This window comes from Rhynchophorus ferrugineus, unplaced genomic scaffold (assembly GCF_030347505.1).
Source record: "Rhynchophorus ferrugineus isolate W39M unplaced genomic scaffold, kcgeb_rfMv2 rfM4, whole genome shotgun sequence".
NCBI classification, from domain to species: domain Eukaryota; kingdom Metazoa; phylum Arthropoda; class Insecta; order Coleoptera; family Curculionidae; genus Rhynchophorus; species Rhynchophorus ferrugineus.
Genome location: NW_027472583.1, coordinates 58,323,805 through 58,338,414, shown reverse-complemented (window position 1 = coordinate 58,338,414; position 14,610 = coordinate 58,323,805). Strand labels below are relative to the sequence as shown.

The 14,610-nt window shown below is 35.5% G+C and overlaps 1 protein-coding gene across 1 annotated transcript in view; it reads left to right on the top strand.

The window, feature by feature from the left end:
* The window catches only part of LOC143196378 (cell adhesion molecule DSCAML1), a 136,143-nt gene that overhangs the window by 46,632 nt on the left and 74,901 nt on the right, over window positions 1-14,610 (top strand). Inside the window, exon 4 of the mRNA XM_076404041.1 lies at window positions 8,947-9,055. Within this exon, the coding sequence (XP_076260156.1) occupies window positions 8,947-9,055 (109 nt within the window). The remainder of the gene's footprint in view (window positions 1-8,946; window positions 9,056-14,610) is intronic.

Sequence of the window (14,610 nt, the reverse complement as noted above, 5' to 3'; positions counted from 1 at the left end):
ACGACCTATAACATAACCTATAATTCATAACTTTTTCCAAAATATATTTTAAGGTCTCCTTTTACCAACTATGGGTTTATATGGACTGGGCCTAAAGTTTAACGTGTACTCAGAACCACGGTCCTCAACATTAAGCTTACTGACTGGCGAGTAACCAAACTTTATAAATCCTCCCAGAAGACATCCGGGCTTACCCAGCCTGGTTACTGGAGTGACTGTGTTCGTATTCCTTATCAGGTTTTACACACTTGCTTAGAACATTCACAAATTTTAAACAATCGCAACATAAATTTACGACCACGCTCCAGCAGGATTTAAACCCGTGGCTATCGCAGGAGTAGGAGGACCGTCCCATCCCCTTTACCACTGCGCCACCAATCCAGCACTCATAACTTTTGAGTCATCATCATGAAACGTTTTTAAGTTTATCTAAAAGAGTTATAGTTTATGTTAAGAACTTCACACATTGAAAGCAATGTTACAGTACCTTTGTTAATGTTAGTTATACCTTGTTACGTTTGGTTACGTAACCAGGCGTTGTAAAACACCGAAAAAGAATAATTTTTGCTTCATAATCATTATATGGACACGAATATACTTCAACCTCTGGCAAATCCGCCAATTCAGGTTGTTTGTTTATTGGTTGTCAATCCCAATTAGTAAGACTTTATAATAATAGCGTAATATAATGCTGTAGGAATGTTCGTCGGGTCGGTCGGTCGGTCGGTCGGTCGAAATGTGTGGCTGCCGCTACGATTATTTGTCAGAACACTCACTACTATTTTTGGAAGGAATTTGCACGGGAACTAAAAACACTGGTTGAATCAAAGTTGTTTATTTTAACTTGCGATTGATACATGTGGTCGGTGGGAGAATTGACAGGATATTAGGTTAAGGTGAAGGAAGTACGGTAGCGCTGTGGAAGTGGTACTGTTACAAGGGGACGATGATAAGAAAAGAGAGCGAGACGTCGTCGTGATGGCCTTTTATACTCCAGAACTGCATGGTACCAATCCACCGGCGTTGCCAACCTTTGTAGTTGTTGATGGTGAATTGGTGGTGGCCTAAAGGGTCGTGGCGGTCACCACATAACTCCCCTCCTAGTGGAACAGCCGTGGAACGTACCTATATGTGGTGCAAGTTCCGGAATGCACCCGCAATCACGCAAACAAACGCCCGGGGACTGCTGATGAGATGGGGATCCCAACCTGAGCGAGGAGTTTTACGGGATCAGCTGCCATCGGAGCTGTAGCAGGACGTCGTTCGTCTTGAGGCGTTTAGCTTTGTTTGAGGGTACCTATAAATGTGTTACGTGTCCCGTTTCGTGATACGAGGGTGCTCATGTGTTGCTGGTATACATAATAGGCTTCTGTGGTTTTCGTCCATCAGGCTAGTCTCGTGGGATGTCGTCGACCACGTGATGTTGATGAGTTCCGTTCCTCGTGCTATCCTTCCATGCACGTGTCAAGCACCTGTCCAGTGGCTTATGTTGAGTTGATTTACCTGTTAGGCACTTTGATCACGTCGGGGTCACCAATTGTAGGAATGTTCGTCGGGTCGGTCGGTCGGTCGGTCGGTCGGTCGGTCGAAATGTGTGGCTGCCGCTACGATTATTTGTCAGAACACTCACTACTATTTTTGGAAGGAATTTGCACGGGAACTAAAAACACTGGTTGAATCAAAGTTGTTTATTTTAACTTGCGATTGATACATGTGGTCGGTGGGAGAATTGACAGGATATTAGGTTAAGGTGAAGGAAGTACGGTAGCGCTGTGGAAGTGGTACTGTTACAAGGGGACGATGATAAGAAAAGAGAGCGAGACGTCGTCGTGATGGCCTTTTATACTCCAGAACTGCATGGTACCTATCCAAAGGCGTTGCCAACCTTTGTAGTTGTTGATGATGAATTGGTGGTGGCCTAAAGGGTCGTGGCGGTCGCCACAATGCTAACGTAAATAATAGTATTATGAATGAAACAACATATGGCTCGTGGTTTAGTAAAAGTTCCTCTGCTGACAAGAAAAATCTGAATTTTTTCGGGGATAATAAAGTTTTAACGGCACATAATTTAAGCTAATCGACACAAGGTCTCAATTCGAACGCGGCTTAGGGGCGACTTCCCCGAAAGAAGCTCAAAAACCGACATAATTTTAATCCGTAAAATGTGGAGCCGAAGTCCCGATAAGGCCCTAATCTGGCCGCCATTCTCGCCAACTACTTCTAAAACTCCTATTTCTTAAATTTTAAAATATCGACGAGATATAGCGTGATTTATGCGGTGGTGGGGGAGGCCGCTCCATTCAAATTATCGGCGATTATTACGTGCCCGGACTGGTTTAATATCACGCCGTATTTGGAGATTTGTTGGATGAATTTAAAGTATTTCAGTATTCTGATCAATACGATGTTCGCTAATCTTTATTATGCGAGTAGATGACCCGGTGAACTTCATACCATCTACATCTATTTGTAAATTTTGTCCGGCAATAACAATAGGCACTTGTTACGTAGCTATCAAGTCTTTTATCTGGTCTCAAGGCGATAATATGGCTGTCAGATGGCATCCGATGTCAGTCATTTTAAAAATTTTAATTATATCGTGACTCAGATGAAGAGGATGCGTTACTTCGCAACTATCTCCGGATTTGGCGCATGCGCATATTGAGCTTCATTTAATTTTTAAACAGAGAATAATCCGAGTGTGGCGCATGCGTACATACAGCTCCATTTATTTACATTTTTTTATCGTGATTATTAGATTTAATGTCGAAAATATAGATATATAAGCAAGTAAATAGGTTCAGGAGGTAAATAAGAATGGAAAACTTTTTGGAAATAACACATTTTATTTAAAAAAGTATTGAGTAAAACGAAATAATAAAAATAATTTCTATATAACTTTCTATTTTTTATAAAAACGTCATATTTAAATTAATTTACATATTTGAACAATTTGATTTTGGTATAAAAAAGACCAAAATCGTTTATTTGAAACCCAGCCAATATAGTAAAAATCAAACGAAAAAAGCCACCGTTATATGTGAAAGTAGTTAAATTCTCCTAAAAATCTTCAAGTATGATCAACTATGATCGCTACTGCAATTTTTGTTACTATTCTTGATCCACGAATCCCATTAATGAATTAACTACCTCGAGCTTTCGATTAATATATTGTACATTTACTGGCCTAAAACGAATAGATGATCGTACTTGTAAGCTGAAAGAAATTTCAGTCAATACATCATTATTTTTATAAAACAATAATTTTATCTATACTCTTATATAATAATGCACTATACTTTCCTTGTCATTAGATCATTAGGGTGTCGTTGATAATTTTATATTTTGTTTATTTGGTCCAAGTCTACTTTAGTTAGCAAATTTAATTATTTCATAGTATCACTGTGCACTGCTTACATCTTAGCAAAATGCTGTGTAATTTCATCTTCTCTGATTCTCTGAATTCCACATTCTTCGACTTTCACTCTTAAGAAATTCTAGCTACATCTTACCTATAAAATAAAATCTAAAACATTACTAAAATATATTATGTTATAAATAAATTTCTAACTATTACCACTTACTACAATTTTTGGTACTATTCTTGATGGACAAACCTCATTAATAACTTGACTACTTCCACGCAACTACTACTACGCAACAGAAATAACTTAACCACATCGAATTGTATATATATATATATATATATATATATATATATATATATACATACAATTCGATGTGGTTGAAAATGATGGGTTATAAAGGCAGATAACATTCCCATTATAAGTAAAATTGATGCTGTTTGGATTTTATAACTTTTAAAAATTTACCTTTACATTCTGCACTTACCCTTGTTCTTCCATAATTTTTATGTTAAACCGCCAGGAATAACACAACAATTTAATTATCAGTACTAAGTACTTAAATGCATTTTTAATATTATGACAGAGAAAAAAATTTTGGATTATATCTGGTCTCTAGTATGTCACCATAAATTTATATTTTCTCGGAGCTTGAATTTATGGTGATAGAAGTTATACTATTGAAATTTTAACATTCTTAAAGATTTTCTTGAAGATTATATATGACGTTGGATGTTCTATCATATCTTTGGAACGATGTTCCCTTTCAAGTATTTGTTTTTAAATTATAACAAAAGGTTTATTTTGTAAGCCACTCTTATTATAACCATTTCTTATTCATTATAACCATTTCTTATTCGTAATAATTAAACGTAAAAATTTGTATAACGTAACCATTTCTTATTCTTCAAATTGTTTTCCTTAATTGTGTTTTAATCGATACATAAACCAGAATAATCTATTTTAGTTCGTAATTTGTAAAAAGTTTCCCGAAAAATCGAAGAAGCTATTGCATGGTTTTATCTAATATTTCTAACAATAAAATAATGAATGGGTGTTTTAATAAGGGTTGTGAAATATATATCCACACATTTAATTAACTGACTTAGATTCCACATATAATTTTTTAATAACCAAATTCAGTTTTTTTGGGTGTGTTTCTTATTTACTGTATCCAGCCCTGCTAAGATAAAGCCATAATACCGTTGGAGATTATTAATAAAGCGGGCAATCTTCGGTAGTGATCTTGAGTTAATCAACCTATAATTAAAGGGATTGAACAACTGATCCGGTTTTAGGGTGGTTTAATTTGCGGTAAGTAACGTGGATATTAGATGGATCAGAAAGATCCAAATAGAGATAGATATTCATGTTTTCAATTTTTATTTATCGGTCTTTAAAAGTTGCTATAGCTTTCCTGCTTTCCACACTTTAGTAATCAAACGTTAGCATTATTAATTTCGCCATATTTAACAATACGAGGCTACATATACACTCAAATAAATGGGTCAATTTCAGATTTCTTGTTCAATTGTTTTTTTACACCTGTTGAATTGATATGACATCCGAATTTTTAACAAAGTTCGTGGCGTTTAGTTATCTTCCTACGGGTAATGCATTTCACAATAAATGGATACTCTTGAGGAAATTATCCATCCAAATGTTCGTTACTACTTTAATACAGTTCTTCATTGTATATCCTTCTTGACCAGCACGTCCGATATAATAGTTCCTGCACCACCCTTTTCAATTCTATAATATAGAACATTCAATAATAGTGAATACAGCGATATTCTTCGGTTATCTGATTTACAGTATATCTTTTTCAAGCTTGTTTCTAAAAGAAACTAAATTATAAAAAAACTCAAACACTTAATTTATGTTTACCGAATGATAATTTTACATAGTTCTCCATCAACGAGCTGCATAATACTGAATTTTCTGTGAATATTTCCCAGATTAACACTGTCTTCTGAAATAATTTTAAATTATATTTATATCGAAAGCAGTTTATATCTATATTTAATTATCCGTTCCATAATTTTCACACTAACATTGTAAAAATAATTATATCTTGTCTCAATATATTTTTGTGTTGAACAAGTAAGTAACATATTAACAGACACGAAGGAACAAAAAGGTAGAAACTTTAATACATCTTTTTTGAATTCATAGCAGTAAAGAAATACGATAAAGGGAAACAGAACTGTAGACCATTTAGATTATATTTGCCACGAGATATGTTATGTTTTCAATTAAATTACAGCCATGTATATATCCATATTTAATTATTTTTTATTTATGTGTTTATATTTAATTTTTATTTATATACTTGTATATATTTGTATCTATATTATTAAACATTATTATCAGAAGTTTATATTATTAAACGGTTTTGAATTTTTTTTTATGTCAAATTGAATTGCTCAGTGGTATGAGACGTCAAAGGTTAGTCACGTGGTGCGTATAAAATCGTCGACCAATGAAATACTCTCCTAATAAAATATTTTCATTACAGGTGCCTGTAATTGTAATTTAAACTAACCAATGAAATAGAGCGAAATGACGTTCGCAGCGCCTTCCTGCTGAGACCACGCAATACAGTTCTGAAATTATTTGTATTAAGTTAACACTCTATGATAGTAACCAGGAAGGTTAACAACAAATATTGACGGACAGTCATCATAAAACAGACAACAAATCTATGTTACGATGAAGTATGACATATGCACACGGTACGAAGGGAAAGTCACGCACAACGTACTAGCTTATGTCCTAAAAGTAACTAATAATGGATAAAAAGTAATACTAATAATGGACGTGCAATGACATCAACGGTAGCAGACACACGATATCTTGCCATTAGAGTAATACTCGCTAGGGTAAAGCTAAAACTTCAAATAAATAAATAAGCAATACCCTGTAGGTATTGTGCCCTCACATCTCCAGCTTCAGCTATGATGAACGTGCAATGCGTACAAGGGAAAAAGCCAAAGGCCACACGCCAGATACTCTACCACCAAGAGCCAGCAGAAAGGACTTTCGATCGTATCCTACCAGATCTAAGAGAACCAGATGGAATCTATCTATAATTTCCTCAAATGGTACATGTATTTGCCTGTGTTTTATAAAAGAGTATATCGAGAATATATACACAAATAAAACTCGCATAACGTTTTCTTAATATGGGGAACCAATCGTCTCGTAGGACTTCCTTATCTAGTCCTAACTGGTCTTAACTAAATGTCAGCTGATGTGTCCCCTTCTAACATACATCCGATTCACCGTCATCTCCCGACCAAATAATAAAATGAAAATCCGTCTCAATGCAGGGACGGGCAATAAAACGTCGTCCACTCGGTGACGTCCTGACCTTGATTCCAGAGCATTATCTCCGATTTCCATAATCGCCCGGTTAGGCTCGAACCCCTTAATATGCATAAAGCCGCCCGAAAAAAGATAAATCACACCCGGACGGTCGCCATTGTTCCTTCCGACCGGCTCCTACGGCTCTTGTGCCGCTCTTATCTCTCCTTTTGGTCGGCCGATTCGAGCACGTTCAGCCGACGACGTAGAACGTAAAGGCGGATCAGACCTGACTTATGACGGTTCGGGAAAATGGTCGGCGGTCTCTAATTAATGACCGCGACGGTCATTAATAAGAAGACGATCGGGAACGACACCGGGACCTGCATAATTCATGACCGATCTTAGTTGGTGGTTTGCGCGGTCTTTTTGTCATTATATTTGGTTTGTGTCTGGCGCTAATCCTTCGACAGGAACCGATTTAAGTGATGACTAATAATGAAGGGATCTTGGACACAAGATGGTGTCGTTTCTTTCCCGGATATGTGGTGGGACTCTGGAGGGACGGTTAATTTAAAGCTGTCTGATGTTCATCCTTTTTGATAGTCAATTACTTGATAGTTGTTAATTGTTCAAATTAGTTAACAGCTTTTTTTAAATAAAAGGAAGTTAGAAAGTTTACAAAACGAAGTTAAAAGCTGTACAAAAAGAACAAAAACCTCAAATGCATATGATAACCTTATAACAATACATAAATAATATTATTACAATTATTTTTTTATTACAGCTTGTAGGTAAATTCTTAATTATAAATTCTATATAACTATAGACTATTCATTAAAATAGTGAACTCATGTCATCAAAATTTAAGGCATCTGGTATGTAAAATGCATATATTATCCAAATGTTTAAACTACAGTTAATTATACAGCCACAATAGATTGTAGGTTAAATTAGCTTCCTTATAATTACATTAAACTCTTTTCCGTACCGCCCATGAGGTGCTAGGCGCTCTTTCCTTTATTTAGTCGTATACCTCGGAGGTCTAATCCAATTAAATGACTATTGTAACAGGTCAATTGAACAGTCCCCGGCCTGACACATAGATGGCGCTACAAGAATTAAATCCATATCATTTTTAGTTAGTACTAACTCTCAAAAGATGTGTGTATAAATTTGACAGCGGTCGGATCATTAGTTTGTGAATTATAACATTTTGAGTGAAGCAACTTTTGTTAATATAAAAAGAATTGATTAAAATATTGCATTTTGAAGGGAAAAAATACGGTTGAAGCAAAAACTTGACACTGCCCCAGGAAATCAACCATCAAGGACTGGTATGCTAAGATTAGACGTGGTGAAATTATGACTGAACACTGAAGACCCTCTAAAGATATCAATTGAATGTGTACATCATATCATACAGGAATATTTGAGGATGAGAGAGATCTGTGCAAAGTGAGTGCCGCGCGAGCTCACTTTTGACCAAAAGCAACGACGAGTTGATGATTTGGAGCAGTGTTTGAAGATGATCAAGCGTAATAAACCCGAGTTTTTGCGTCAATATGTGACAATGGATGAAATATGGCGACAATTACCCGAGTGGACTGCACTCGATCAATCCGCTCCAAAGCATGGGAAAACGCAACAGTCGACTGGCAAGGTTATAACGTCTGTATTTTGGGATTCGCATCGAATAATTTTTATTGACTGCCTTGAGAAGGAAGAACCATCAACAGCGACTTTTACATAGCGTTATTGGACAGTTTGAAGGATGAAATCGCCGAAAAACGGCCGCATATGAAGAAAAAAATGTGCTGCTTCGTCATGACAATACACAGTGTCACAAGTCAGTGAAAACCATGGCAAGAATCCATCTACCGTATTCACCAGATCTGGCCCCCAGCGACTCTTTCCTTTTCTCAGATCTCAAGAAAATGCCCGCTGGGAAGACATTTTCGTCGAATGAAGGGGTGATCAATCAATTTGGCACACACAACTTTTTAGTTTAAATGTTCAGCTACCCCATGGAAAAAATGAGTGCGTATATTAGTATCAAGCCTTTCCTGACTATTTTACCTACTAAATTATACGCTCTATTATTTACGATTCAGTAAAAAATGCAATTATTTTAAATGTTCTTGTTGTTGTTTATTGTAAATTTGAAACCTCTTCGATAATATATAGTCTAATTGTAAAATTTTATCGCCAATCTGAACTAAAATAGAGATTTTCCCAGGATTATTTTATATATTTTTTTTAATTTCATTTGCAGGACTGGACACTACAAATAAAGTTCGTGCAGCAACGAGACGCAGGCTTATACGAATGTCAAGTGTCGTCCCATCCACCCACGAGCATCTTTATTCAGCTGAATGTTGTCGGTAAGTTTATGGTTTGAGAAAGTCACGATCTATAATAGAAAATTGGAAAAACCAGACGTGTTCTATTCGAGTAGGTTTACGTCGCCGAATTTAAATCCGTCTGGTCAAGTAATTCTTTTAACAAAAGGATTTGCTTTCTTCGGTTGGAAATAAGAATAAAGATTAGAAGAATATTGGGTTGAACGAATACAAAGATATTTTGAATCAATACTACATCGGCTAAATGGTGACCGCGATTCACTATGCAACTTTCGGCGCTTTTTAAGGGATTTTTCATGACATCCTGCAATGTCTGAGGCCGAATTTCCGCAATTTCATAACCATTATTGTCTTTAAGATGCTGAATCGTTTGGAGCTTATTCACATAAACTTTTGATTTTAGAAAACCCCATAAGAAAAAGTCTGGTGCTATTAAATCCAGAGATCTGGCTGGCTATGCTAAATCTCCACTTTGCGAAATTAATCTTCGCTGAAAAATATCATTGTGGCCACATCTTGCTGAAACCCCATGTCCTCCAGTCCTTGCTGTTCCATTTTAGCCACAAGAAAATTTCGAATCATGTCTTGATACACTTCAGCAGTAACAGTAACTGTGTAGGGATGTTCGTCGGGTCGGTCGGTCGGTCGAAACGTGTGGCTGCCGCTGCGGTTATCTATCAGAACACTCACTACTATATTTGGAAGGAATTTGCACGGGAACTAAAAACACTGGTTGAATCAAAGTTGTTTATTTTAACTTGCGATTGATACATGTGGTCGATGGGAGGATTGACAGGATATTAGGTTAAGGTGAAGGAAGTACGGTAGCGCTGTGGAAGTGGTACTGTTACAGGGGGACGGTGATAAGAAAAGAGAGCGAGACGTCGTCGTGATGGCCTTTTATACTCCAGAACTGCATGGTACCAATCCACCGGCGTTGCCAACTTTTGTAGTTGTTGATGGTGTATTGGTAAGGGTCGTGGCGGTCGCCACAACTGTAACACCTTGGTTATTTTCAAAAAATAGGGACCAATGATGTTTCCAGCAGGACCATCACATCATAGAATTGTTTTTGGTGGATGCAATGATGTTTCATGAATTAATTGAGTATTCTGTGTTCTCTAGAAACGACTGTTCTGTTTATCAACGTTGTCACTGAGAAGAAAATGGGCTTCATCGCTCATTATCAATTTAGACGAAAAATCTTCAGTTTCACCAGACAGCCTTAGGATTGCATTACAGTACTCAACTCGTTGATCAGGACCTCTCGGTAGCAATTTTTGGACTAATTAAATTTTGTAAAGAAAGATTTTCAAATCAGTTTTCAAAATTCGCCTTAAACTGCATGCAGCAATGTGTAATAGGGAACCACGTCTCCGGATTCATGTTTTTGGAGACTCACTATCACGCACCAGAGCCACATTTTCAACGTTACGAGACGTCACTGGGCGATTATAATATTTTTGACGCAATTTTCGCTGAGTGGCAATAATGGTACGATTATTTTCAATAAATATTGTCACTATTTCTGCTCGTTTTTTGTGGTGTATATTTATCTATAATAAAATTTGGACGTCTACACAATACAATGGTTGAAACAAAACTTAGCTCAACTTCAAATAACCAAGATGACACGCAATCAAAATGGTAACCCCAGCTGTTATATATATGGTATAACAGACTGGCTAATAGCTAAGCTAAAAACTAATTGAATCAAATATTTAAATAAACTTTTACTATTATACGATCTTTTAACAACGAACTAATTGAAAACTTGAATCCTCTCCATAACTGCATTAAATCCAACTCTAATTCGATTTTAATCTCTAATAAAGAAACGAGACGTTCCGTACTTTTAATTAAAAATTGTTTCCGTTACGGGCGCTCCGCACTTTTCCACTTCCATGAAAAAAAGTTTCAATATAAATCGCCCGAATATCATCTAGCCGGTTTAATTAGATCTCGCCAACAAACAAGACGTAAAATGCACAAGCCATTCCCGCCTAGATCTTCATTTATTTTTACGAAGAACGATACTTTTTTGTGGGCTGTGACCGAGACGCGCAGGAGAGAGAGGGTGGATGGGAGTGAGCAGGAGAAAACTGTTTACTGGCCGGGCAGTTTTATCAATTTAACGGGCATAAACACGCGACTGAGATTTTACGAGTCGAGGACTCGACCGTAAACGCACCGATATGTTATGGCACCGATATTGCGTACCCTTAAGGGGTCTAAGTCAGCAGAGAAAAAAAAACGGTATTATTTGGTTTATGTGTAACTTCGAAAAAATTATGGTCGCCCTCAGATAGGTATTAAACTAACAAAGAACAAATGCAGAAGATTAATAAAAAATTAATTAAATGAAAAAAAAGGTCCTGAAGAATGTGTACATGGTTGAATATTCCGCGCAGTAACTTTAACTCCAACACTGCCGCCAGCAACCGCCATCTATTGATAGTTTTTTTGTAAGCTATGTCATTGAGTCTGTGCCTGATAGCCATTGACAGAAAACAACTTCAAAATTTGACAAAACTATTTTTTCAGCCAGAATATGATTCTGTCTGTGGTTCCAAACTAATACTCTGTATTTAGTAGGATCAGCTTCGTGTGGTAACTAAGAGCTACTAGAGCCTAATGATTCTATCAATGGGGATAGCTGTCAACTAAAATTGTGGCGTTTAAACCGAGGACTGAGCGGAAAACTAACTGCCGAAATACTAACAAAGACACAACTATGTCATTCTTCAGGATGACAACGTTCGATCACATGGTGCAAAGCCGACGAAAACATACTTGAAAACGTTAAAATGGGAGGTGCTACCCCCTGACCTTGCTCCTTCTGATTATAAGTTGTTCCGGTTCAATCGTGAGCCTGTTGAGCAGCGCCTTATTTCATGTGAAGATGCAAAAATAGGTTAATTCATGGATATCTTCAAAATACACATCATTATCTCGAGATGGAATACGTAAATTGTCCGAAAGTTGTGAAAAAACAGAGGCTATATATGAACAGTATTTTGAATAAAATACACTGTACTGACTTTAACCGGATTTAACACATATTTTAAAACACCTGACTTAAACTTTTTTTTAAATAATTACAATAAAGCAAATATGAACAATATATTGAAACAATCGATAATAGAATAGTCAGAATAAAAATAATTTCACATTTCAATCGGTCTCAGTTGGCGTGTAACATTTTTCTATGTATGATACTTTCTTCAACAACGCCTTAATTGGACACTTTTGTTCATTTGCGTTGTTACATATTAAACACCAAACTGGTTTGGCAATAATTATTGGAAATGTTGTAAAAGGCTTTAATATTATCGTAGTATTTCCATTAAATGCCAATATGATTCTCGGTCACAAATTCATCGGTCATCAAGTGTTAAACATTGTGAAGTCCAAAGTGATATCCACGATTACATAGTATGTGCTAACACAATACCAGACAGTACAGCCTGAAATGTTAAAATCATAGTGCCGTTCTCATTCACTAATTCAGAACAATCTGGTACAATCCAATTACCTAGAACTAATGGAATTATTAAAGAAATGCTTCCATCACCTTTGAAAGCATCGCCAATAAAAAAAATTTAAAAATAAAACTAATTTTTATCACAAAGTAAGATTAACCTTAATAAAATGTAAGTAGAAAAATTTCTAAAAAGATAAAATATAAGATACAGAAGATATAAAGAAGCTGTAGAAGAAAAGAAACTGACTGATGATAAAGAAAATATGAAAAAGAAGCATTATTAAAGTCATTTATCGAGATTTATCTTGAGAAGGGTAAAACGGTCACCGGAGAATATTATTCACAGGCTTTGGATAGATTTAGAATTGATTTACAAAGACCACACTGGGCGAAGAAAAAATTTTGTTCTATCAAGACAATGCACGGATACAGACGTGTGTAGTCACAATAATCCATAAATTGGATTAAGAAGTATCTGTCCAACATATTCTTTAAATTTAACCTGATGCTACTATTTCCTGTTTCCAACCCTGAAGAGATGGCTGGGTGGTATGAAATTTGGGTAAAATGAAGAGTTCATCAGTGAAACACGCGCCTATTTGAATAGGACCTTGAGAAAACCATTATTCGAGTAATATCTTTCCTCCACTAACAAGCTGTCCACGATTTGGAAGACACCTTTAGCTTTACCTTTTTTTAGAATCATAGGTACATAACAAACCCAAAGGATTCTTAATTCACCCGAATTCTCAATATCCAAACATTTTTAAAGCTTTTACTAGGTACTTTCAAGATCTCTGGTAATTTTTACATTTTAAAAAGACCTTTGTTGGGAAAAATATACGCTACATCTAGAAATTTTCATTCATTTTCTATAAGTTTTTCCCATCTCTCTAATGACTATGTCGAAAGAGCAGTTTTGATTTTGGCAGAATCCAATCATCAACCCATTTTGGCGCTTCGAGAACTTATTGAACGACATAACAATGTCTAGTATAAATGTTTCGTGGCTTTGTATTATTTATCAACTTCACGTCCCGAATAACCCTCGTATAATCTTGGCGAATTAAAGCTGCCTAATACTGTCTCCCATATTCTGGCTGCGTTTACGATTTCGGTCCCGACATTAAGTCGTAAAATCTCGCCAGGGCGTTTATTTGCTTTAAATTGATAAAACTGTTCGACCAGTAAACCTCAACAATACAACAGATTTTTTCCTTTCTTCCATCTCAATTCGTACCGAAAAAGAACCTGTCTTTTCCAGATTTTTGGATAATTTTTTATTGTATATGGCGCCAAAACTTTTTCTAAAGGTTAACTTCTTCATATAAAAAAATAGCAGACTTTATTAAAGCCTTTTTTTAGGTCTCATTGCCCGTATATTTTCAGAAGATGTTAACAAGAAGAACAGAAAACAGTTTAAGGTCTACAGAAATTGCAATAAATTAATATATATTTCAGTTTAAAATTATTTTTATATGCTATGTGTTAATAATTTGCCTTATTTCTTTCAGCCACTATTAAAAAAATGTTTCTAAAATTATTTCTTCCAGTGTATCTTGTTTTCTAAAGAAGTAATTAAAGTTTTATATAATACAACAGTTATGCAACAAAAAAGTTGTTTTAGTATGTTGATTGTGTATTTTGAGGGATCTAAATATATGTTATTTATAAGTTTATTCTCTTTTATTTTAAGGTATTAACTGATAGCATAGTTACCCAAATAGTCAGGAAATTTGTCAGGAAACTAAACAAAACCTAAACAGCTCCTAGAATTGTATGTTAATCACGTACAGCTCTAGTAGACTGAAAATATTTTTAATAAAAAAATTGAACCAACTTCGCAAAAAATAAATAAAGAACTCACTAGAAAGTAAAAAATGGCCAAAATTGTATTTTCAACACACAAAAAAAACCGTTCTAATATAAAATATGTGAATAAAAATCGTTGTAATAACTAAATTAAAATAAACACAACACTTATTTAACCTATGCACTACACGTATTTTATATTCTACTATATACACACAATTTAGCTGAATAAATACCTATACCTATTTATCTATTTACAATATCATTTTAACTACTACCG